Source organism: Lepidothrix coronata, unplaced genomic scaffold (genome assembly GCF_001604755.1).
Source record: "Lepidothrix coronata isolate B3197 unplaced genomic scaffold, Lepidothrix_coronata-1.0 Scaffold182, whole genome shotgun sequence".
NCBI lineage: Eukaryota > Metazoa > Chordata > Aves > Passeriformes > Pipridae > Lepidothrix > Lepidothrix coronata.
The window spans coordinates 1441845-1466557 of NW_016690362.1; the positions used below are offsets into that span (position 1 = coordinate 1441845).

A 24713-nucleotide genomic window follows, 5' to 3' on the forward strand; every position below is an offset into this window, starting at 1 on the left:
AGGACAGAAATGCCTTTTCAATCTCAGGTAATAAAAAGGGTAGAAGCAGGAGCAAAGCACCAAACTGAAGCCTGCCTTACCTGAGTGACAGGTGGATTGTTCACTGTCCCTTTACAGTTTCCCATGACAGCCAATATATTCCCTGTGGTATCCTGTGCCTGAGACTCCAGGCAGTTTCCTCCTTGTTTAATTATTCCTGGAATCAACTCCTTTTCAGGAATCCTTGAAGTAAAATGACAGTTGCATGGTACTTCATATACAGAAATGTCCAAAGCACTTTCACATTTATAAGGGCTTAACAGGCCCCTGACTGAAACACAGTCCCCTATATTTGACAGAAAAGGAACAATATGATGCTATCCATTTGAAATATATGGAGGAGGCAAAAGTCAAGGAGAACTTGGTCAAAGGACTGGTATCTTTTTGTTTCAGAAGGCATATCAGGATCTTTAGGTATACCCCAAGCAGTTTAATGTGTTGATTCTGAAATTCTGAAAGACGCCATTTCCAGCAAAAAGCTATATCCACACTGATTTACCCTGCTTCTGCCTCCCCCTTATTCAGTCTTCTCCCTACTGCTAACACATACTCATTGTCTCAATGGTAGGAATACAGGTAAGGTCTGTCAAAGCCAGACTACAGCTGGATGTTTTAGCCTCCACTCATGTTAGCTACAGACTGAGATGTAAAGGTGTGTTGGATAGCATGTGCTAACAAACACAAATCTATCCAGGCTACCTCCCAGCTGAGCAAGGGCACAAACACTACTGAGTCCTGACCCAGGGCAGGTGAAGTCACAGGCATTCATCAGAGCTTTCTCTGAATCACCCACACCTCCGCACTGAGGCTGTCCAGCTCTAACTGCCTCAACTACCTCCAGGCAGAGCATCCAACGGGCAGAGACTAAGTCATAACTGGGAGGGATGTAGTGCTCTGGCACTCATCCCCACCCTGCACCTCTGAAAACACCACTGTTGCACATCTCCAAGGGACAGCTATGCGGGGCAGAGCAGAAGGCTCCCACAGGCAGGAGCAACAAACCTTTTGCAGAGTTGTATGATATATGCCAGGAAAACACAGGAGGTTTCTCACCAAAAAGAAGAATTGAGGAAAACCTTTTCTAAGCGTCTTTCCTTTGTCCACTGCCGTCAAGGCTCAGCTTCTCATTGTGACCCACCTCCCAAATCCTTCAGAGATTTCTCCAGGTGAAAAACTGACTCACTTGAGCTCAGGGTAGACGTTCTCCAGATACCACTGGAAGGATTTACAGTTCAGTTTGCGTCGCTGCTCCATTCGGTCTGCAACACTGGAAACACAAGCAGTTGTTGAGGATAAGGCAGTGAACAGGAGGGAGGGGAACAGTGAAGATTAGTCAGGAGGTTTGAGGGAGATTATATCACGTTTTGCCATTACTCATTCTCCCACAAAGCTGTTGCTGGGTTCAGAGCACTAGCAGTGACCTGAGGTGAAAAGGAGAGAGGTAAGTGGCAAGAAACAAAAATGGAAGAAAGTTGTTCTTCCAGAAAGCTCTTCTACTTCCTTTAGCTCAGAGTGATGGCAGGGCCCAGGTCCTACCTTGTTAAATAATACATTGCAGTAAAACTACTGTAGGATCAGGAAAGCACTTCTGCCTCTGAGTGCCCCTGCAGACGCATATCATGGAAGTTGCACAGTGATCAGCTGCTGAAAAGGCCTAGAAAGTGTTTGTGCTCAGATATGCACATATGATTAATCTGTGTGTGCTAAAGAGTGTCTCTAGCTCATGGCAGCAGCTCTAGGCTCAGGCTGGGTTTCAGACCTGGAGAACTTAGTTATTTGTTCTTAAGTTGTTTGGGGAAAGGGAATAGTATAAGGGGAGACTAACTCAACATCTCAGTAACTGTCTGCTGCACCAGTCCTCACATTGCTGATTTGCTTGGCTTTAGCTGGCTGAACAAGAGAATTTCTCTCAAGCAGTCACTCTCAAGTGGGGTTCAAGCTCTAACACTACATTTGTGTGTTGGAACAAATTTCAACTGTACTTATGCACCTTGCCATACTCAGCCCCCAGAGGCCACTGTACATATACCTGAGGCCACACACCTCAGGAAAATGTACTTAGATTCTATATACCAAAATTGTGGGGAAGGAGGGTCCATTATAGGCCCCCTTGTCAGTGATGGTGTCAAAGGCATTTCCATTCTAAAATCTAGATATAATGGTTCTAGATTAAAGTTCACAGGATTGTTACTACAGGTCAAGAAACTGCCTGAAATCAAAGCCTTACACTTTGCTCCAGCTCTTATTCAGCCAATGCTACCAGTAAAGTCACTAGGAAGTCTGTGTGAACAGGAGCTGCAGGTTTGGCCCCTAAAACACATGAGCAATATATCCATGTACAAAATGCAATAGTCCAATTTCCCTCACAAGCAGCAGGGTTACTTGCTATTTGGCCCCAGTCCAGCTGCTGCAGTAAGCTCAAGGACAGATAAATTAGGCAGGCAAAGCTATTTGTACCAAGATATGTAATGCATCATGATAATAAAGCACAATGTACAGCAAAAAATGTGACCTGCTTGTCATCAAATAAGAAGGACATGCATCATTACCCAGTGCACATAGCTACACATTTGAGATACAACCACATTTGCCAAGTCCTTACACTGATACAATAGCCATTTGTTCACAGGGCAGATACAACCCACAGGTATACAGCACTCCTGGGATTTTTACATTTATTTGGAATTCAAAGGGGTTTGATAGCACAGAGAGCAAGCTCTCCTCTCACCTCAGTCCATCACTGATTTCTGGGTCACAGAGAACAGTTAAGCCCGTAACAATGAATCCCATGTGGCCTGAAGACAGCTTCAGCAAAGGTGCTGTAAGGAGCACAGTTCTGCAGAGATTGTGTTTCTGAATGACATGTCTCACCACTGGCCATGTTCTCTCCTGCCCTACAAACCAGGCAAACTACCCATTCACTCATCAGGAAAGAGGGGAGTGCACCAAGTGCAACCTGCCCCATGTGCCAGCCAGCTGTGATTGCCCTGAGATTCTATCCACACGGGAACTTCAGGTCAAGCTCTAGTAACTGCATAGCTTGCATTTCTAGAACAGCTGCATGTTGTGTTAAAAAAATATTCCTATCAATCCACTTAAAATGTTTGGTCTTTTAATTTCATTACAGATCCCTCTGGCCTTCTGCTAACAGATGATTTATGCAAAGTTACTAGGAGAAAAAGAAAGGGAATTAGAAGCAAACCTCATTAGCCAGACACTCAAGCTACAACCTCCCTGGCAAGCAGCCTTTTAGAGCATCTCTGTTTCTCACACTTAGCTCCAGAGAGGATCTAAAAACTATTTGTTGCTACCAAGTGTTTTACCAGAGCCTCCTACCAAGGTCTGAGGGCAGCTTACCTTCCAAACGATTTCCCAATAGCAGATGGCCGGGCCTCATAGTAGTACTGCTTGTATTCATCCATCCACACCTCTGCTGTGCGCTTGGTGTTCCTGCAGGGGGATGAGGAGATGATTTGCTGAGTGCTGTTGGAGAACCTGCCCTCCCAGCGAGCAGGTACTGACTGGGTGAGCAGAACTAAGGCCTGTCTGCCAGGAGGGAGTGGGGGATGGTCCCAAATATGAAACACACTGGGCAGTATGGATGGATAGAGATTGAATGTGTTAAGTCTACAAAGCCTTGCAGGAACGCTTCTGTTTGGAAGTTAAAATTTTAATAGCCATAGTTTACCATGACTTTTTCACACATACTCCCTCTGCAGAGACACCTGGACTGACTGTCACCATCCCACTCATTTACAGTGTTCCTTTCCCCAGATTAGAATAACACTATTAGATAATTCAGCTTGGAATGCACTTCTGTCTAACATCTTACATTCTGCCCAAAGCAGACTAGCTTCATATTAGGTCATGTTGTTCAGTGTCTTGACTGGTTGAGTTTTGAAATCTCCTAGGATGGAGATTTCACCACCTTTCTGGGGCCCTGACGCAATGCTTAACCACTCTCACTGTCAAACACTTTGTCTCAACACTCTTCCCTTCCCATCTATCCTGCAGTAGAAGTCGTCCTCAGGGCTTATCTCAGAGCACATACAGCTCAGAGACAACAGAGATAACTAAGGACTGCCAATACACAGGCACATGTCATAAGGCAGTATCCATGAACAGCCAGAGTCTCACTCTGTTCCCCCCTCCACTGCAGACTGAGGAGGAACAAGATGCACTAATACAAACAGAGAAGGGGTTTTGTTCACAGAAAACAGCAACTCATCCTTCCCTTGAGAACAGATGCTCAGCCACAAGCTGTTCTCTGTTACCAGGCACAAAGACAACAAAGAATTCAGGCTTATTTAGACATATCCAACACGAAGATGATCTAGCTGCTACCAGGAACTACTCAACACCTACTTGATGTAAGTCAGTGCGTTGCCCTCAGGAAAGTCATAGGGATGGCGCTTCCTGAACACGTGTCCCACTCGACTGCAGGGAACGATCTCCAAGCTGCCACCACACATCCACACTCGGAAAGAGAGCTCTGGAAGAGACCCCAAGAGTCATACAGATACAGGTAGATCGGTAGCAGTTCCAAAAAGGGCAACCTCCTTGCCCCTATGCTCTAGATGTATTGCCTGCAACAGCAAAATCGGGAAAAGCGATGCCATGGTGAGAGCGGAGAAACTGTTCTCCCTTTGTTAAAATGGAGGCAACCCTTGTGGCTCATAGACTTCCTAGCCTTCTCCAGTCCTGCTCCTCTTTAGTTCCCTGAGCTTTTCAGTGAGACACCTTTGCATCTGACCAGGTCATTGAGGTTTCTGTCAGGCCTTCAGGATGGCATTTGTCAACAGTGAGATCATTGCCACACCCACCTTGTTTTGGACTCCTGTAACATTCCTCCCTGCACATAGATGGAATTAAAAAGCAAATCATGTGAGGAAGAAAGGGAGTTTAGAAGACAAAGAGAAAGAAGAGAACAAGATGAGGGCATAGAGATTCAACGTCTAGAGCAAAGTCCTCTCCCTTATACCTCTAGGTTATCCACCCTACAATGGCTTCTTGTTCTGGTTGGGTCTATTTCTAATTTAACAAAAAAAAAGAAAATAAAAAAGAAAATAAAAAAGAAAATAAGTGGATGACTGTGTTACAGTTTGTCAACAGTTGACTCTGCTGGGGAAGCTGCTCAGAGCAGATATGAGTCTAATAGTATGACTATAAAAATATGGAGAGAATCCTGCTACTTGAAGAAATCCACCCTATCCTGAAGCTAAATTCAACATTTTGGTAAAGGATTAGAAGAACATGGAGCTTTGATGTACAGGCACTTATTTGCATCACAGAAGATATGTGACCTTGCTCAAGCTTATGAGTCTGTCCTCGCAAATTTAATCACTGCCACACCAGAGGGGTTTTCCACTCACATTTCATGTGGTGAAGAGAAGAAGGAAGAAGGAAAATGAAAATTAGCTGGGTAGTTTGGTAGTCCTTACCAAAAGGGCTTCAGATTGTATAGACTAATTACTTCAAAAATTTTACGCAGTTGGGATCTCCCTCCAGCAATGCCTGAAGTATGTGGCTCTGATGTTTAGAAATTAAAAAGAAATTATGCATCCAGATCTATTGGATGTTTGAAAGCATATATACACACTAACATCTTCCCAACCTTCATCTTCGTCCATTGCTTTCCTCTCTGCACACTGAGAGAGGTTGTTAAACAGTAAGTTGCAGGGTGGGGGAAGGTGGTGCATTTAATCTAGCTTCTAAGTAAAAAACCGCATTTTACTATACCGTATTTTGTGGCATTTCTTACTATCTCTTGTCTCTCCTTGTCTCTTTTCCTGAGCTTATTATTTTCAGTTTCTTTTCAAAAGGGAGTTCCAGATTTGAATAGAGGAAGGGTTTTAAGACAAAGAAAAAAAAAAGCCCAAGACATAAGTTTATGTCTGGTGGTGTGTCCAGCTGGCATTTGCTCTCCTGGAACGAGGCTCTGACTCACTCCGGCCTACAACAAAAATATAACTCTCAGTCTAGCATGTGTAACTTAAAGTCTTGTCCATTTCCCAAGAGAGGATTTCTCATGGCATCTTAGACACACAGACAGACTGCATGTCCAGGTTTGTAAATGATAGAACTCTTTAAAGAAGAGGCAAAAGAATGCAGATTTTGGACACATCAGAGAAAATGAAGACCAAACATAACTTATTAAGGACTTTCATCCATCCTCTGATGAAAAATAGAACTTTTTGCTGTACATTTTTCAGGAAGTGACCTAGTCTATATGTGTTTTAAATTACTTAATCACTGTGTTTTTTCCCCATCACAGTGGAAAAAAGGGGATTTACCAGCTCACATCCAGCTGGAAGGATATTTAAGCAGCTGGTAGTTGCTGCCTGATCATTTTTGTGTACCTGCTGTGTGTGTAGAGCTCATCCAGCTCTGTGCCCTTCCCATACATTCTCTTATCCTATTTCCTCACACAAAAAAAGTTTCAAAGTAGTTTATTAAAAATGGCCTTTCTGAGCAGAGAATGGCCCATCCCACCCATCCAAATTAGTCAGAACCCCTCTTCCACCTCATCTAAAATGATGACCTAATCCAAACAGTTTCTTTCCACTCAAAACTGTAATTTTAAGTAAAAATAGTGTTTCAGAATATTATTAATAGTTTTCCTTAATCAGAAAACCCAGTTTTCAATTAAGTATGGTTAACATTTTTTTTATAGAGGCTAAATTAACCATTCTGAATTTTTCAGGAAAAATTAATATTTCTTGTTGTCAAATACAGGTTGGTTTCTATCCCTCTGCATTCAACAGCAACAGGCTCAACAGAGGATAAGAGAAAAGTGATGGTAGACACAGAATTTACAGGAAAACCACGTAACAAGGCAAAGCTGGCAAGCCCTGTACATGTTGCTGAGTCTCACAAAGCCTGGCCCAGCCACTGCCAGGCTTTACAAGAGCAATTTCAAGGAGAATGAAGCAATTCTGTGGAAGTTTTGAACAGCCCTACCTGTAAGAATGGCCGTGAGTGTGCAGATAATTTACTGCTACTTATGGCAGAGAGCTCTGCTTATTATCATACTACTGATATCATACAGACCAAACAACAACACTGGGCTCCCAGGTGGGCAGAAGCAGTCAAACAAAAACCTAAAGAAATATTCTTTCTCCCTCCTTGAGGCTTACACCTTTTACAGAGTTGCAGCTCAGAGGTTGGCAGAATGTCCAAGTAGCTGGCTCTGCAGCTGAAGCAGGGCTAGTGACAGCAAGGAGCTGAGTCTGGCTGTGCAGAGGAGTCCAAGGGACAAAGAAGAGGGGATCTTCATGCCTGGGTAAAAGCTTCCTGGCACAGTGCTTAGCTGATGCTACTAGCACTGTTGAGATCCCAATGCCAGCCCCATGTAATATCTCTTTTTAATATAATGAATATCATAAAACTGAAGCAAGACCTGAGAAAACAGAGGACACAAGCACTTATTATTAGATATTTTGCTTTTAAAATGTGGTACTTTGATATTCTACTATCAGCCCAAAATATTATTTCCTGGTTTCAGAAAGCATTTCAGAAACAAGCAGTTCTCACAGCTGTGTTCAGAGAAACAAAAGTTTCCTCTTCCTGACTAGTTTGTTCTTCCTAGTTGGTTCTCCAGGTGCTAGAAAATACCATACAAATTCTTCTTTAAAGGGTTTTATTTACAAATCTGTGACATTTATGCAAGCTGTAGAAATAGAATTTTCTTTAGCAGTGTTAGCTACAGAAAAATCTACTTAAGTTAGTGCAAGACAGCATAAGGCTTTTATCACTTCAGCTCCACCTGCACCATTTCTAAATGAATGCCCCAAATACTTGAGGTCTCCATGAACCTCTCTTTGCATCTTCTTGCGTTGTCACTAACATCTGGTGACACTGCAGCACCCCTTCACACAGATCAAAGAGAGATTCCTGGAATATCTGTGCTACCATTAAGTGCAAGGACACAGGTTTAAGCACCATGCCCTATAACAGCACTACAGTGGACAGACTACACTGGGCCTCTGAATGCTTTACATGTTTGTGATGCCCTAGTCTGCTTCTAAATGTTTGCATTCCGAATCTATTTGTAATCAAATTTCGTTTACAAAGACACTTGTTTTATTAGGAGAAATATCTTTCTGACCTGTCAAACTGGGAGACCAACTCAGACTTATCTACGAGAGAGGAACAGGTATAAGAGACTGTAGGAGTGGCTGTCCACTTCAGAGCTGGAGCAACACAGACTGTCATGTGAAGAACTGGAGGAATGTTCTCCAAAAAGAAGCAACCATTTAAATTTCAGGAGGTTCCTCCTTCTTTCTTGTACTGTGGAAGCACCTGTATAATAGCACATATGCCTGTAAGAGAGTGTAGCCCTGATTGCAGAATGTCTCCACTTTATGCTGACAGCAATAACAGCTCCGACCACCATGGGGATTACCTGGCCATATCCCTAACCTTACACTGACATACAGACCAGATCTCTCAGAAGAAGAATTCTGGTAAGTGATGAAGACTGGGAAGAGGTTCTGCATTAGTGTGCCATTCCCTTGAATGACAATTCCCTACACTTACCAAAATTTTCTCCTCCCCAGATGTCCATTTGAGTATCGTATTTTCCCAGGTGGTTAAACCAGGACTTGTCAATCACAAAGATGCCTCCTGCTATAACAGGGGTTCTGGAAGAGAAAACAGAAGCCCACAAAATAATCACAAGTATATGTAGCACCACAAGCTTAATTTTAGAGGGCAGACAATTTATCCAGGCCTGACAAATTTTACCTCATGTAAAAGAGAAAAAGAGTAGAGTTGGGAAGTGAACCTGCAGCAAGTTTCTGAGATCCATCTCACTAGATCATTCTCCTGCCATTGTTAGATGGTCCTGCAAGCACTACAGGAGTAATGCTGTGTCTTTTGCATTTATACAAATATTCACAGTATGAAGGAATGACAGGGGCACTGTCTGATGACTGTGTTCACCAATTAGACACAGTGTGACAGGCTGTTGCGTTTATTGCTCTGCTGTTACCAAGCTGGTTGCCTCTGGCGTGCAAAACAGAGGCTCACAAATCACACAGAGGAGTTAAATGATACTTTTATATTACAAATAGGGAGCTTTATGCCTATACAGACAAGAACCGTGACTTTTCATATCAGGATTTGTTACATTCTACATGTTTCAGAGCCATGTACACTGCAGTGAGGCTGGCAACAACTGTCTCATCTGTCCATCGACATGCAGATTTAGGAGGCGAAAGTAATTCTGTGCCCACATTATTAAGTAAGACTCAGTTTTCCAATCTGCTTTACACCTGCTGGATGACTGTTTATCTGCTTCATTCCTTAAGTTTTCATTTGAAAGGTAGTGGTAATTAAAAAACCCCAAAGGGATTTCTGAGGCATTCAGTGTGTTGAGTGAGGGAGACCACAAGAACAAACATATAGAAGAAGAGGTAGCTTGTAGAGGTGGCATGCATGATAGTGTATAATTCCTGTTCTTACAATATTCAGAGGGTATTGACCTCAATGCATTCAAAAAATAACATGAAGAGTTTGTCATCATCAAGCGAACTCTCTGGCATTTTGTCCTCAGCAAGGCAGTCTCTGTACCCTCCTTGCCATACAGGTGAAGGCTTGGTAAAGGCATTTGGAGGACTGTACCCTGTCCATCAGAGACAGTTACCTTATAGACTGAGTTGGGTCTGTTCTGGACATTTTCTGCTCTATAGGAATCTGCTCCCACTTAAAGTGAAGGCTCCAGTCAAACCCTGAGAAGGAAAAAGACACGTCAAATTGGTTTCGTTATTGTAAAAACAATACTACTAGCTTCAGTGATAGTCTCTACCTTTACATCACAAGCTATCCCTTTGTTCCTTCCCTGACCACCCTCACAGTCTACCCAAAATGGCAATAGTCTATCCTAATATAGATGTTACCAGCTTCTGTCTTGGCACCGTCACCCCTTGGCATTACAGACCCCTCCTCAATTTAATTCCACATCTTCAGGAGAGTGTTGTCAGTGTGAAACGTAATTGTATTTCGGCCAGTCTGTCTTACACTTCTCTGTCTGCCAAAGTTATGAGGTTTAATAAAGTGGGATGTGATGTATTCTGGTAACAAAGGCCTGAAGATCATTGTAAATATCACCTCTTTCAAGGCTACTTATAGTTGGCCTGTGTGGGTAGTTGAGCATAGCACAGTCACTGACTTCATATCATTGTTGAGGGTAGCCAGAGAAGAGGTAGCCCTTGGCCGCAAGCAGGGCAGAAGTGAACCCCAGCCACAGAACAGGTAGAAGGGCATCAGGCACTGAGGTGACTACAGGAACAGCTGCAGGGGGTTCAGCTGCAGGGCAGAGGTGAAAACACTTTAAAGAAGATGCCATGAGATAGTCTGGCAGATCAAAGCAGCAACTGGAAGTGCCTGTCAAGACTCCAGTGTACATGTAGCATAGGGACGGCATGGTGAGACATCTAATCAATTAACTAAGTCCTGAAATTGCAAAATGTTATGACAGTGATGCAAGCTCAAGCGGAAAACACTAGTTTTGTTCTAACTCTGCAAAAGACTTTGCAAGTTGCAGAGAAAAAAGGACAGAGAATCCATCAGGAAAGATCATCACTGTTTTCTTGGAAAGCTGAAGAGAACGTAACTTATTTTTCATGCACCATCCCTCAGGCCTAACTTACACAAGCCATTCATTATACCCACCTCCCCTCAAATCGGCTGATGCTGCCAGGTAGGCAAAATTATCCAGGCTGATAACATCAATAATTGGACTCACCACTCGGGTATAATCCTGAGGGAGAGAGAGCAAGGGAGAAAAAAAGGAATCAGGCTTTTCTTGAACGTCTGGCAAAGCTGCCAGAGATCAGAAAACACAAAATGTGCCACACAAAGCTGCACATGTAAATCTTTGTCTGGTTTCTCCAGTACGGTTCTGGTAGCTGCACAAGGGAACCGTGGCCACTACATCCAAACGTGGAGACAGTGGGTAGTAGCCAGTTGCACTCCATGGATGTGGGAAATGGAGTCAGACTCCAATACCCAGCAGTGCTGCTAAGAAACAGCTATTTACTTCCTACCCAAGTCACAGGGCTTGAATCACGGTCCCAAAAGTTTTGTGCTTGCTTTTGATATCTACTGACAGCATACTTTCTGTTAAGCCATCCTTGACTTAACTCATTATCATCAGTTTAGAAATTATCAAACCCCTAATAAAGTATCTTCATAAGAAATACTATAAATCAAGACCCTACACTTAAAAATCATATTGCAAACATTATAATACATATAATACATTATATAAATTACAATATTAAGATATTGTGAGTACTTTATCGCCATTGAGGGGTATCGATATTTACAGTTTTCCTTTGCAATCCTTTTAGTAAGTAGAAGTTGAATAGTTTTTCAACATCATAGCACAGGGCATTAAAGACAGTCTTGTGACAGCTGACATACAAGATGAAACCGAGCTGCCAATGCCACAAACAGCACCTTGTTATCAAACAGCTGCCAACATCCAAGCCTTTCCTATCAAACCTTCATTTGATGCCTTGCAGTAGTTCCTCCTGATGTTGCACACATGTTCAGGATGGGGCATCCTAGGTGAGAGTTATCGTTCATGTTTATTCCCCTCTGTGCTGTGATGGTTGCCCAGAGAGAGTGTGTTTGCCCAGCCTGAACCCCTCAGCACGCACCTGGCAGCCTGGTGCACCAGCCTCTACTCCACCAGTCAATGCCAGGACTGGGTAGGGAAAGACTGAAATCCGAACTAGGGTGCATATCAGAAATGTAGGAAGTATGTCAGAAATAGGCTGACTTGAAATCTGCTCACTAAAAAAATTAGTATATTAGAGTCAGCACCCAAGATTTTGCAATTTAGATCCTTCACTGAAGAAACTAGTGAGGTTCTTTCTACTTAGGGACCCCTATGCTGCTGCTGCAGCTTAACTTAAAGACCAATAGTAAAGTAAACATTTATGGGCTTCAGAGACAGAGAATTTATTGAACAGGAATAAAAAGCAGAAGCTTTTTTAGTTATCAATCCTGAAGTTTCACCTTCTTCCGCTCCTTCATATTAAGCCAATCAGACATGGACAAAAAGCATCATTAAAGTCTCCATCCCTTCTCCTGGGGCTCATTACTCCATTGTATCCACCTTTCAGAGGGGATCAATTACAGGCACTTGCAAGCATGGCTTGACTTTTCCCATCACCTCTCCCCTGCCTTCTCTTACAGCAGAGCTGTATGTCTCTCCCTCCAGCTCTCCAGGGCAGTCAGGGTGACAGCTGCTAATATTTCCGCCTCATTTTCACTCTTCCAGCCTCACATCTATCTTTTGCCAAGTGAACCATCAAAGGGACATCCCTGGACTCGCGGGCCGGTCCTCTGTGCTAGGAAGCTGCTGCATGCACGTTGTGTATGTTGGCAGCTCAGTAGGAACATTAATGGAAGGAAAATTGTGGCAGTGACAAGGCAGAGGGGAGGGTCCAGCAGCAAGAAGGGAGGTGGAAACCATGGAAAAGTTGCAGTGTATGCTGTCAAAGTGGGTGTCCTATGTACAGGTGAACAGGACTAGGAAGCACAATGCCTGCAGGACACATGAGATACAAGTTGATGGTTCCAGAGTTCACCTTTGCATCCCATCATTCTGCACCTTCTGCCTTGGCACACTATCAGAATGTAGAAGCCCATTAGGGATCTCTTGCCCATCTAGCTCAGGCTGTACTTTCCTCTGTAACAGCCTGCCTGCCTTGGCAGGCTTTGTCCTCACCAGCACTGCTGATGGCATGTGAGGGCAGAGGATCCACCAGCACAAGTCAGGCAAGCTCCATCCATCCCAGAGGGAGATGTGGTGCTCACCTCTTTCACTCTCTGAAGCATTGGCTGCAGCCACTCACTGTTGACTTCACAGTGACTGTCCAAGAAGGTAAGAATGTCAGCAGTAGCCACTTCAGCTCCTCGCACCCGAGAGCGAATCAGCCCTACAGTGAGGAAAGGACAGCAAAGGAGCAGGAAGGTTAGGAAGGGAAATAGTTGAGCCTCCTTCAGAATAAATACTTTGTGTGGCCATTACAAGGGAAGAGCGGGTGAATCTCCTATATCACATCTCCATCAGGAACAGAGAGCAGTTTTAGCAGGGCATCCTCTGGGGGCAGTCAGCTGAGCCCCCCCAGCACACAAAGAATAACTTCTCCTATCGCTTCTCTCCATGACACAGAACTTTCATCTGGCTCCTTCTCTTCCAGCTGTCCCTACAGATACCTTGCTGCTGCCTGGTTGCTGTCTCTTCCATTGAGCACCCTGCTCCCTCTCTTACCAATTCCCCATGAACAAATTCTACTTTCTCTTTCTGCCTTTCTTACTGCTTATCTGCTTTATTCCCATTTGTCCTTTATTCTGCCCTGCAGTCAGAGATATCAGCCTGGCTCTCAGATGTCTCCTTACTTCCTTACAGACCATCCCGCTATGTGGGAACACTCTTTGTGAACTAAACAGTGGTTCCCATCTCTCCTTCTAGGTCCTCACTCCAGGCCTGCTGTTCACTGACAGCTTTAGAAATAAACCAGCACATGTGAGTCAAACTAAAGGGCAGCTGGTAAAGTCAGAGTTACCATTTATGCATGCAGGAGATATATGAGAAAAAGCTTTCCTTAATTGTACCTCCTTATGATAGATATATGATTGTTTTTCCTTCTCCCACATCTCCTACATGGCTTGTTATCTTGCACTCTGAGTTTAAAAGGACAGGACTTACACCTACATCTTTATTCCTAAAGATCTTAAAATGTGGTCTTTGTTCTAGCCAGGCCTCTGGACTCCACTTCTCATTATTTAAAGTGTGAAATGAGAGCCCTGAAGCCTGAGAGTTGATAAGCCACATTCTCCCTCCACAGAGCCTCCAAACTAGAATACCAAAACAAACTGCAACTATAAGAAATAACATATAAGCAGCTGTCAGGCAAACAGGGTCATGTGGGAAAATATGCAAAATCTTTGTATGTACAAAGCTTTCCACACTCACCTTCTCGACGCGTGTTTCGTAGACACTTGACCTTTGGGATCTTGGTAAGGAGCTGGCAGTCCTCAGCTTAGGGAAGGCAAAAAAACCACATTTGGCACACATGCATTAATTATTTGCCTTCAACAGAGAGCCCCAATTAGCTGTTCTCCTGCTTCTCCATGGGAGGAGAAATTCTACTTTCATTTAGCATCACATTAAGCAGCCTGATGGCCTTAATCCTGTTGTCTAAAGAGTACACAGAAGAGCACTGCCTGCTTTCTGTCCTTAAACAGCTGAGCCTATGTTTCCCAATCCTCTGAGCAGCCAGGCCTCCAAGAACAATGAGTATGTGCTGACAGTGTGGCACTGGGCACCGATGAAACAGAGGGAACACAGGGAGCTGGGAATGTAAATGACCAGAGTGACAAGGATAAGATAGTTCTGTCATATAAAGTGATCTTATCCTCTCTCTTTGCCTTCAGTGGGTCATCTGGGCATTTCCTGCCATTTGTTCTCAGGGCACTTTCTGCTTGACTTTGTTTAATAAAGACCAAAGGGATGTGACCCATTTCCTTGGAGACACTATTACATTAACACATGGATGCCTGACCAAGGGCTCTGCTGGCAACTTGCCAGAAGCTCTTGACATCTCTTATTTACATTGGCCAGGGAAGATGACAGAGAGGAACAGTTACCTGCTCCAGCCCAGCTGTACCAATGAGCACTGAGTTGTTAGTTCTCTGCCATCTGCTCTCTATTCCTGCCCTAGTAGAGATCATAACAATTTCTAACTTGCTCTTTTTTCTTGCTCCAAGTTCACCCCAGTTTCCACATTTATTCCACATTCCTTTTCGTGTCTCATGCCCCCCTTTCCTGCTGTCGTCCTCCCACAGACTGAGCACACTGGGGAGAATGCAAGGCCCTTAGCCAAAGTGCATCTTTTAGCATGTTCCTGTACAAGCATTTCCATTCTCAAGGACACATGCAATCTGAAATTCTGCTCTTATGTGGGCACTTTAGCAGCTGCTGCACTATCCAAGGGAAGTGGCAGGTGCTCTGAATTACAAAGTATCACGACTTTGCTGGATCTCTGCTACAAGGGAAGGCAATGATCTCATCTTAGCCAAGTCACAACTTCAGGTATGAGAATCCTATTAACTCCTTCACTCTGCAGGAGCGGAGCACATCACTCTGCCTGCAGCTACTTGCAAGAGAAGACAGACTCTCAGTATCTTTGGAGAAACTGAGGTGGGTATTAAAGCAAAGTGTCAGACCTCAAACATGCGCTAAAGTACCTCCATGGAGGTGTCCTGGGGGAGTGGCTATATCCATAAATATCCAGTTGCCAGTGAAAAAATGAGAGCTGTCATAGGATGAAGCTTTGTTAAAATCTTTCTATTTAGCCAGGAGCCTAAACGCAATTTTTTGGATGAGCTCTGTGCAGAACGGGTACCAGAAATATATCAGTTTTGATCTGGTACACTTTGCCCATTGAGAACTGAATTTTTAGGTGCTGAGTGTAGGACACTTAAGATTGTTTGTTGGAAGTACTCAGAAACATTGAGCTTCTACAGCTGGGCACAGCTCAGTACTTATTCAAATCACACTGTAAGGCCCTCAGAAACTTACATTCCTCATCTCAGCATCCACCTTTAAAAATGCTTTTTTTTGGCCAAAGTTATGTAAAGTATTTAGCTGCAAAATCAAAAGAGTATTGCTTCCTTACCTCAGCAGGCCAAGGTGGGCATTCGCAGCTATCTGTAAAGTGTTCTGAAGGAGTAATTATTAATTATTATAAATGGTACATAACTAGATTGTTCTTGAATCTAGTACACATCATGGGAGAAGCGAGAAGGCTTCTATCCCCACCACCTCACCACTACTACACAACAGCCAGGAGCAAGAGCAACTGTACAGATGGAAAGAGTACACAGCCTCCAGTCTGCAGATCTGGTGGAACTCATGCAGTAGACACTCCATCCCTATGACAAGCTGCAGAAGAAGGTATGGTGCTGCCCAAAGCACTAACCTTTCCACAGCTTCCCACAGAGACACCTGGGATCCTAAACGTATGAAGGCAGGCAGGCAGTCTTGCCCTGGTCTGCCTGCAGGACCACAGGCAGCAATTTTCTGTAGGTTCCACTGCATCCTCTTGTTCTCTCTTGGTCTGTAATTACCCACTCTGCACATGTACAGCATTGCTGCATATATATCTGTGCTAATCAGCTCACCAAATGGTGCATAATAAAACTAGACAGAGATCTCTGGCAACCTAGGCCAAACTGCCAAGCAGACAAAAAAGGAAGACCCAATGTAAAGAAAAAGAGAGGAAGATGCTCTGGCCTCTGCCATGCATGGACCTTAAACACAGAAAAAATTCCTTTCTTTTCTTTTTGTCTTGCATACAGACAAGAGGAGATCTGTGAGAGAGGGGGAGGAGCTCAGGGAGGATGAAAACCTCCCGCAGAGCAGAAGGGGGAAAGCTCGCTTGATTTTGATTTTCAGTACAAATACAAAAACAAAAAGCAGGAAAATAGAAGGGAAGAAATCAGTGGAAACCCATACTTACAATCTGAGCTGAAGTCATCTACCAAAATGATCTCCTGGATGAGACTGGGAGGGGTGCGGTTCAGAACACTGCAAGAACCCAGGGAGGAAAAAACCACACTTTGTGAGCTGCCGTAATAACAACAATGTTAAGACTGATAGAAATCTGCTATGCTATGCATTACAACAGGAATACCAAGCTCCAGTAAAGTGGAAGTGGTGACCTTGCCCTTGTAGCAGGATTCATTGATAGGAACCAAACTCCAAGCAGGAGTATCGCGGAGAGCTGTGGCATCTCAGTGGTACCTTACAAGGACCCACAGACAGGAAGCTGACTGGGGACTTGCCAGCTAGCAAAGGATGCTGCTGCATGCTCTCTGACTCCTAACAGAGAGGAGAAATGCAGAGTCTGATGGCCATTTCCATTTGCCAGGCTCTGGGCAAAGTTCACCATTGCTGGAAAGCGAAAAGAGCAGCCACTTTCCCCCATAAGGAGCTCTATCTCAATGCCACAGATGAGCCCTGCTCAAGCTTTCTCACCAATTCCCTTCTTTGGATGGGAATATTGTCAATACTGCCTTGGCAATATTCTGGATTTGGATTTTTTTTCCTCTTTTGCTTGTTACTTCTTTCAAACCAGCTCCACACTTGCTGAAAGCATCCTCTTTCCTAGGGTGGTTGCACCACACCCTGCAATACCCTCAGGACTGCAGCGAGTTTGCATCTGCAGGATACAGGAGCTTTCACACACAAGGTGAGATAGAAGCTTCTGCCCTCCTCAGAGGTCGAAGAACCTGGAGTCTGAGCAGTTTGGTTCTGACCTCTTAATCGCTCTCATTTCTTTAAGATGCTTGAACTCATTTTCCATGAACTTTAACTCTCTCCCCTGGCTTTACTACCGTCACTCAGCGTATTCTCCCTTCAAGCCTCCTCCAATGCCTCTATGAACAGGCAGGTCCTCATTAACTTCAACAAGATTGCTCAGTAATGCTTAGGCACCCCAGTGTAGAGAACAGTTATGCAAATTTTAGTATCAAAAACAGAGGTAAACACTATTCTCCTAGTTCTAGCAACCTGTCTCATTTCAGTGACACCTGCTCTTCTATTTTGAGCAATTCTGCAGAAAGATTGCTGGGTTTTTTTCTCTTCTGTGGGCTTTTTTGTTTTATAGAGGAAACAGATAGCAAAACTAATCCCATACTCTCAGGTATGAAGAAGTAGAGAAACAAATTATCATCTTGCTAAGTAACATCACTAATGCCTTTGCATACAGAGCCAAAGTTTCTTCAGTTTGTGAATTTTCTGCTGTCTCTCACAGCAAAATTCTGACTGTTCTGCTGCTTAGTATCACATCCCACTCTATTTCAGATTTATGCTGCTTTATATGCCTCTGATAGTATTTGTATTTTGAGCTTACATGTCCCTAGATGACTGAGTTTGCATTTTTTAAAGCTGAATCTCATTTGCTTCACTTGGCACATACCTCTCTGAATCCTCTCATATGGTGGGGTGGGAGGTGGAGGGGATGTTCCTCTTTGCCATTTTAAGCGCAGATTCTCCCAGCACAGCCATCATCTGCATATTTTATAGAAAAGGTTGCCCTGCACTGAAATTCTTGTTTGTGCAAACCCAATGCAAAACAATCCAGACAGACTGCATCCTGCAGTATAATGGCTGTAAACCAGGATTCTGCACATTCTTCCACTAGCCTGGCTACTGGCAATGCTCACCTTTTCTTCAGAAGTTTCAGGTCTTTCAACTCAACACATCTGGGGAAAAAACCCCAAACATTTTGTTCTCTCTTCCTTGCCTGTCCACTGATTCCCCAGTAGAGAGAACACACTCCTTGAGGAGTTCACAGCTCATTGTACAATGTCCAGTTCTTCTCTCTACAATAATTTGCTGTGGATCCTTAGGAAAGGTAATTAATCTTCTTTGCACTTTATTTTGCTTGTCTTTTTAGCAAGGAACACAATAATCCTAGTATTCCTCTTCAGTGAGGTGCAGAGACTAGCATGACAATCAATTACTTCTAGGCACAAAAATGCATTATTAGGATTCCAAAATTCAAATGACAATTGCATTTTTAAGCAGAAACACCAACTGTTCTCCCTTCATCTCATGGACTTCCTTCTTACTTTGTTTTTTCTCACAGCTTCCTTCTTTTTGTATCAGTGTCCTTACTCTCTTGCATGACACGACATCACATCAGCATTGCCGATGACTTTCTCTCCTCTGCTGATCTGTCCATCCCCCATCAGCTCACAGATAATCCTGTTTATTCCAGATGTTAGCAGAAGAGCATCTTTCTTCCCTTTGTTATAAAATAATCTCCTCTTTTGCCATCATCTCAATTGTCATTGTAATGAGATGCTACACCAAGTGCTCTAGCATTGCAATAGCATCCTTTTAATCAGAATTTTTACAGGCTGTCTGCGTAGGCACTGAACCACTGACAGCTGTTCGAGTCCATTGACTTAGAGCCTGACCATTCACCTTTACATTTGCACCAAAATCAAACAGTCCCTGCAATAGTGACTGAAATCAGAAAAGGAAAGAAAGGGACCAGATAACAAAGCAGTTGACTTTCCCTTCTGTGGGAATGGTCACTGCAGCTGAGGTGATGGTATCGCTTAATGACTAATCACACATAGACATCAATCACAGAAAATGAGAAAGAGAACAGGATGCCAAGCAAGTAACTGGTTTGAGAGTGACAGCTATGTCCTACCTAGAAAGAGAGATCCCAACAAAGACCTTGAAAAATGGATGACCCATCTGTTCAGATTGGACCCTGCAATACTGCTGCCACTGGAGGGAGTGCTGTTGTGAAGAACTGTCTGCACTCTGCTGTGAATGGTATAGTGGATGGAATTTCCTCCCAGACCTTTGGCTACAGCTGTACTCTTCATTGCCAGATGGTTTACAGCCAGTGTATGTGACTGATTTACTCCTTCCTTAAATCACATTAGAAGTGTCAATAATTTATCCCTATCTGGTGAGGGATCCCGACGGCTGAGTTCTTGAGCTCTACAGTATTTGGAGTGTCCCACAACCAAGCATTGGCTAGGAGCCTTGCCTTTGAGGCACTGGAGGTTTGACAACCATACACAAAGGTAAAGGCTCAGGTCATGGCTGCGCTGTTAGAAGAAGCATAGAGCTAAGTCCCATTTGCAGGTTGACACTGATGTTATAGAAAGGGAGTTGAAGACTTCACAGTGCTCTTCAGGGCCTCTTCTGTAACCTGAGGGTCCTGTCTTTCAGCAAAACTCATCTGAATGTGCCAGGCTGAATTACTGCTGTGAGTGTAATTTTTGCTCAATTCACATACACAGTCAATGCACCAATACTATGTAATTACATTGCATCCCTTGCACTTTGGTATAAGTCAACTATCAAAGGAACAGGGCTGTTCTGTTCTGTTGGGTTTATGACCTGGCTGTGAGTCTGCGAAGGACCACAGTGATATTAAGCAACAGGAAGCATAAAACTGCATTGCTTGCTTGCCTGCTTACCTGGTGACTAGTCAGACTTGCAGCTTGTCATTATTTCTGTATCTGTAAGAGCTTTCTTAAGCTAGGTAGGGCATGATTATTTAGAGAATTAGAATGAACCATTTGAAATACATCTTGTGAAAGTTAAATATGATTCTACTGTTATTATGGGCCTTTTCTCAAGTTCTGTTATCATAATTACACTGTGGGGATGCCATAAGAGAAGTGGGGGTGAAAGAGGACAACTGATGGACATGAGCAGCACTAAACCCAAAATTTTCTATGTCTGAAAACATTTTAAGAGGTCTAATCTTTTGAGGTGAGTAGAATATGTATTACCAGTTGAAGTTTTCATGCTTGAGATCTTTGCAAGTCTGGCTGTTGAGTGCCTGTTTTCAATGTAGACTGAGACAACTGGCTAAAAATATCCAGGAAGAGACTAAGAAGGGGAATAGGGAAAATAAAATGGGAAATGGGCTATCAGACAGAAACTGTGAACATGCCAGCTCAAATGGCTTCTTGCTGGCATCCTCAGTCCCACTGCCCTAGCAGCACCATGGTTTCAAACAACTCTGCTCTTTTTCTGAACAGTGACTCTGTAGAACTCACAGCATGGTTCAAATGAAAAGGAAATGATACAAGTAAAAAGAAAAAAACATGTTAATGCAATATATACGGGTCTCTGGAAACACAGTAGCATCAAACTTGGCAGACAGAAACCTAGTCTTCTAGCCATGAGGCTAAATTGAAAAGGCCTCAATGCACATAGTGCATTCACATAGGTCCACAGGACCTGTCAGGGGAAAGAAGTGGCAATGATGAATAATGCACTCCTGCTAGTGATATCACCAGCTCAACCTTCTACACAGACAATTCACTCTTCCTCAGCCTCCACAGGCTGTTCCTGGACCTGCATGCAGGCTTCAGAGACCCTTTGAGAAATGACTTGGTAAGTCAGAAAGGGCAGAGGGCATTTTTTTCTGTGAAAACTAAAAGGAAAGGAGCCTGCCTGGGTTCTGTGGGGGTGATGGAAGAGGGGGGTGAAGGAGCAGCTGGAGGATTGCTTTTTAGTACAGATGACTGCATGCTTCCATCTACCTGGGGATGCTGACAGGCCCTATGCCATCTATTTACATAGTTAGATTTAGCCACTGCTGATACTCAGATATGAAGAGACACCGGAACAAGATAGCAAGTGTCCTGCAGGCTCAGCAGGGTCTGCATGCAAAGCCCCAGGGAGGATCTGGTGGGCTATCAGGTTCAGCAACTGTTTACCAGCAAGTGATTCTGAGCACCTGCTCAGACCACAAGAGCTCGGTCTCTACAAGACTTGTCCATCACTTTCTGCTTGAAAGACTTATAAGCTGTGCTCCCACCCACACTGAGCCAGTCCCAGCTTCTGGAACACCTGCCCTAGCAGGAAGCTGACTGCTTTTTTCTGGTTATGAAGCACAGTCCCTCCTAAGCCTCCATCACTCATTGCATCAGGCAACACACAGTGTTCTCTTTGGTCCCTCTTCACTCTTCCGAACCAAGCTCACAAAGACTCTTCTCACCTGCAGATGCAAGCCCAGCAGCCTGTTCCTGCTGCTCATGATGCTCCCCCAAGGAGCCATACAGTGGGTAACTGCAGATATGCTCTGTATTTGAAAATATGCCCACACTGCCAATCCAAGCCCCTGGCTTGTCCTAGTGGGCCAGCTGAAGGCTAGAACACTAGCACTTGGGGAACTGCAGTCACCCTGCTTGTCTAACTGCTGGAAAATTCCTGTTTCTCCACCAGTACCCTTCCTGACTCCACCATCCAGGCCCAGCACCCCTTGCTGAACTCACCTCTTCACCGTGCGGAGCAGGGTAGATCGCGCCTCATTGTGGAAGGTGATGATGAGGCTGGTAGCTGGCAAGTCAGTGTCATAGCGTACAGAAGTGCACCTGCAACACAGGAGAGCAGAAGTGTAAGACAAACATCACTCAGCAGCAGCCACTGCAGCAATGTACCTAGAACTCCTAAGAGAGTAATATGCTAAAATCAGAAACAGCACAATTGAGCTGCAGCAAGGGAGGCCTCAGCAGATCTTGTACCAAGGTTGGCAGAGCTTAAAAAGAACTGTGCCTGTTGAAAGGCAGTTTTGAGGCTGTGATACCTAAGCCTGCAAAGGTGCACACTAAGGAAGGCATGTGGGTTTTACAGTGAGAAAAGATTCAACAGCATGGACTCTAGTCCCTGCATTTACCTATGATTCACATAAAATCTTGTTTATTCATGCATAGGACATGCATATGCTGAGGATGCATAAAGCTGGTACACCCAGGCATCACCGCATAAAGCACTTCAAATTCTTTGGATATTGAACTTTACAGAAAGGAAAACACAAGCTAGTGCTGTGATCTGCATTGGGGAGTTGCTGAGGTTCAACACTAACAGCTCAGCAGGCAGTGAAGAGCAATTCCTTATGTCTTCCCATCTGACTTTGTAATGTTAGGTACATACATACATTCTCACACTCAGAACTAAGGATTAATATGCACCAGGGCTGTTCATACCCTGTGGAGAACAAAGTTTCTGTGAGGGGAACAACTCACAAATGTGAATCCTGAATCCAGTTCTGGCAGATGCTAAGTATGGCAGATTTGGGCTGATCTGCTCCTCCAAAGTGTCTGCCTTCTTAACTTCCAGCCAGGGTAAAACTGCAGTCAGTCAGCACTAATTCCCTGTCTGATGAAGAGTCCACACCTGTTTTTAACAATTCAAGGCCACACATAGACTGAATCCATCCTGGGAGGGAATACAAATCACTTCTTAGAGCCACTAGTTGTATTTCCACATTTACTTACTATTCTTTTATGGTTATTGCTAAACTGTTACTGTTTTTATCATCACATTTGATCCTACTGGTTTATGACTTTTTCATTGCAATGTTTTATTAAGGGGACAGCAGCTTCATACAACAGTTTATAAACATATGAAGAAACCTTTGATAAAGACTCAAGTGGAAAATGTGAGACCAGACATGAGACATACCATATTTATTATTGTTTCAAAATAACTCTATGATGTAATGCATACAAAATGCATTGAGGAATCAGGAAGTGGAAAAGCAGAAGAGGCTCATGTATGTGTTGTTTGAGGAAGTCATCCAAAGATTTCAGCATTACTACAGCACCACAAAGGACAAGGTTTGCACTTGAAAGTTGACCCTGTCTTTGCTTTGGATCAAAGAAACAGCTACATACTAAGGCAGGAGGAACTTGTAGGATATGGAGTCAAGTATGTCCGTGCTTTACTTGGGTGCCTGAAATAAAATTAGCAAGTTAGTGACCTACTGACTCCCCCAATTCCTTAAACACAGAGCCAGGTCCACAATCTAACTTGTATTAGCTGAAATAAGTCTTCATCCTGAGTTGCCATCACAACAACTATTCCAATATCGTTATAAGGCAAGATACTCAAACACAGTTCCCTCGTTCTCCAACTGCCACTCCTTTAAAGGGGAAGAACATGGAAATAGGTTTATTTGTTCTGATTATATACTACTTTGGACTCCCCATTGCTCAAGGGGATCCTTGCAAAGCTAGGTCTGAAATGGCCATACATTTGGGGATTACATATATGTTGCTCTTCAGACTGAAGTGCACAGATGAGGCTTTGCACAAAAAGCATGCTCTGCATGCTAATGCAGATCAAAATAAACAATAACTCACCTTTGAAGTGAGCTGGTTTTCGGCCAGAACATGACAGCAGATTAACAGAAAACATCAATTCTGCATGGCAGAGAGACTTGTCAGTACCACAGGACATGGCACTGCTGCCTCCAAGTCACTAGGAAACCAATCCCAAGTACTATGCTGGGGAACAGGAGCACAAGACTTGGATCCTACAACCAAGGTCCCGACTGCTTCCCTTCATAAGGACTCTGATGGCTGTCAGTGCTGGCAGGCTTACAAAGCTCCATGTCTCCTGACATCCCTTTCACAGTTTCAATCAAGTTAGATGCCTGGTTTCGTGTTCCCACCAGCTGTGAAATGTTGCTTTGGAACCACAGACAGGGTCTAGGACTTAAGTAGACTGTTTGACACTATCCTATCCCTATCAAACCTACACTTTTCAAGATACAGCATTACCTTTCTGTACTCCAGAAACTACATTACTTGAGCACTATTAGCAATTTCAGGATGAGTTTATTCAGCTGAATAAATTCGCCCCCATTGAAATAAGGACAGAACAACAGGACTTCACAAGCCATCAAACTGTAGTTGCAGGTTAGTTTTATCCCCACCCCAGCAGCCTTCATCCAAACAGTAATGCTCAGGCTGGAAAGAAGGCACCAAACCAGCTTCAGACAGCCAGGGCACAGCAGGTGATGACCACTAGAGCAAAGCAAGATTGCAACAAAGGTATACTTTGCAGCCAGGAGAGGGAAGCCATGATTGTAATGGGAGTTGTGCAAAAAACAACTGTCAGATGAGCAATATGAGCTGCAATGGAGGAGCTGTGCTAAAAAAAGTTGATGCTTGGACCTGGAAAAAGAGATGCTAGAAAGGTCACAGGCTGGGGCTGAATTAGTCAAGGGTCTCAGAGCATTTGAGACCCTTCCAGATTAACCATCCAATTCAGTGAAGTAATGGACCAATGTTGGCAAAGAAAAACCCCAAACATCCTC

At 43.8% G+C, this 24713-nt stretch overlaps 1 protein-coding gene across 3 annotated transcripts in view; it reads right to left on the reverse strand.

Moving 5' to 3' along the window:
• Nucleotides 1-24713, reverse strand: part of GALNT16 (polypeptide N-acetylgalactosaminyltransferase 16) — a 73159-nt gene that overhangs the window by 12712 nt on the left and 35734 nt on the right. For all 3 annotated transcript variants that reach the window (XM_017830712.1, XM_017830711.1, XM_017830710.1), the window contains exons 3-13: nucleotides 21886-21984; nucleotides 16581-16648; nucleotides 14033-14098; nucleotides 12871-12992; nucleotides 10714-10801; nucleotides 9686-9770; nucleotides 8578-8681; nucleotides 4405-4531; nucleotides 3397-3489; nucleotides 1223-1306; nucleotides 81-222 (exon numbers count right to left, since the gene is read on the reverse strand). In XM_017830712.1, coding sequence (XP_017686201.1) covers nucleotides 81-222; nucleotides 1223-1306; nucleotides 3397-3489; nucleotides 4405-4531; nucleotides 8578-8681; nucleotides 9686-9770; nucleotides 10714-10801; nucleotides 12871-12992; nucleotides 14033-14098; nucleotides 16581-16648; nucleotides 21886-21984 — 1078 coding nt within the window. The remainder of the gene's footprint in view (nucleotides 1-80; nucleotides 223-1222; nucleotides 1307-3396; nucleotides 3490-4404; nucleotides 4532-8577; nucleotides 8682-9685; nucleotides 9771-10713; nucleotides 10802-12870; nucleotides 12993-14032; nucleotides 14099-16580; nucleotides 16649-21885; nucleotides 21985-24713) is intronic.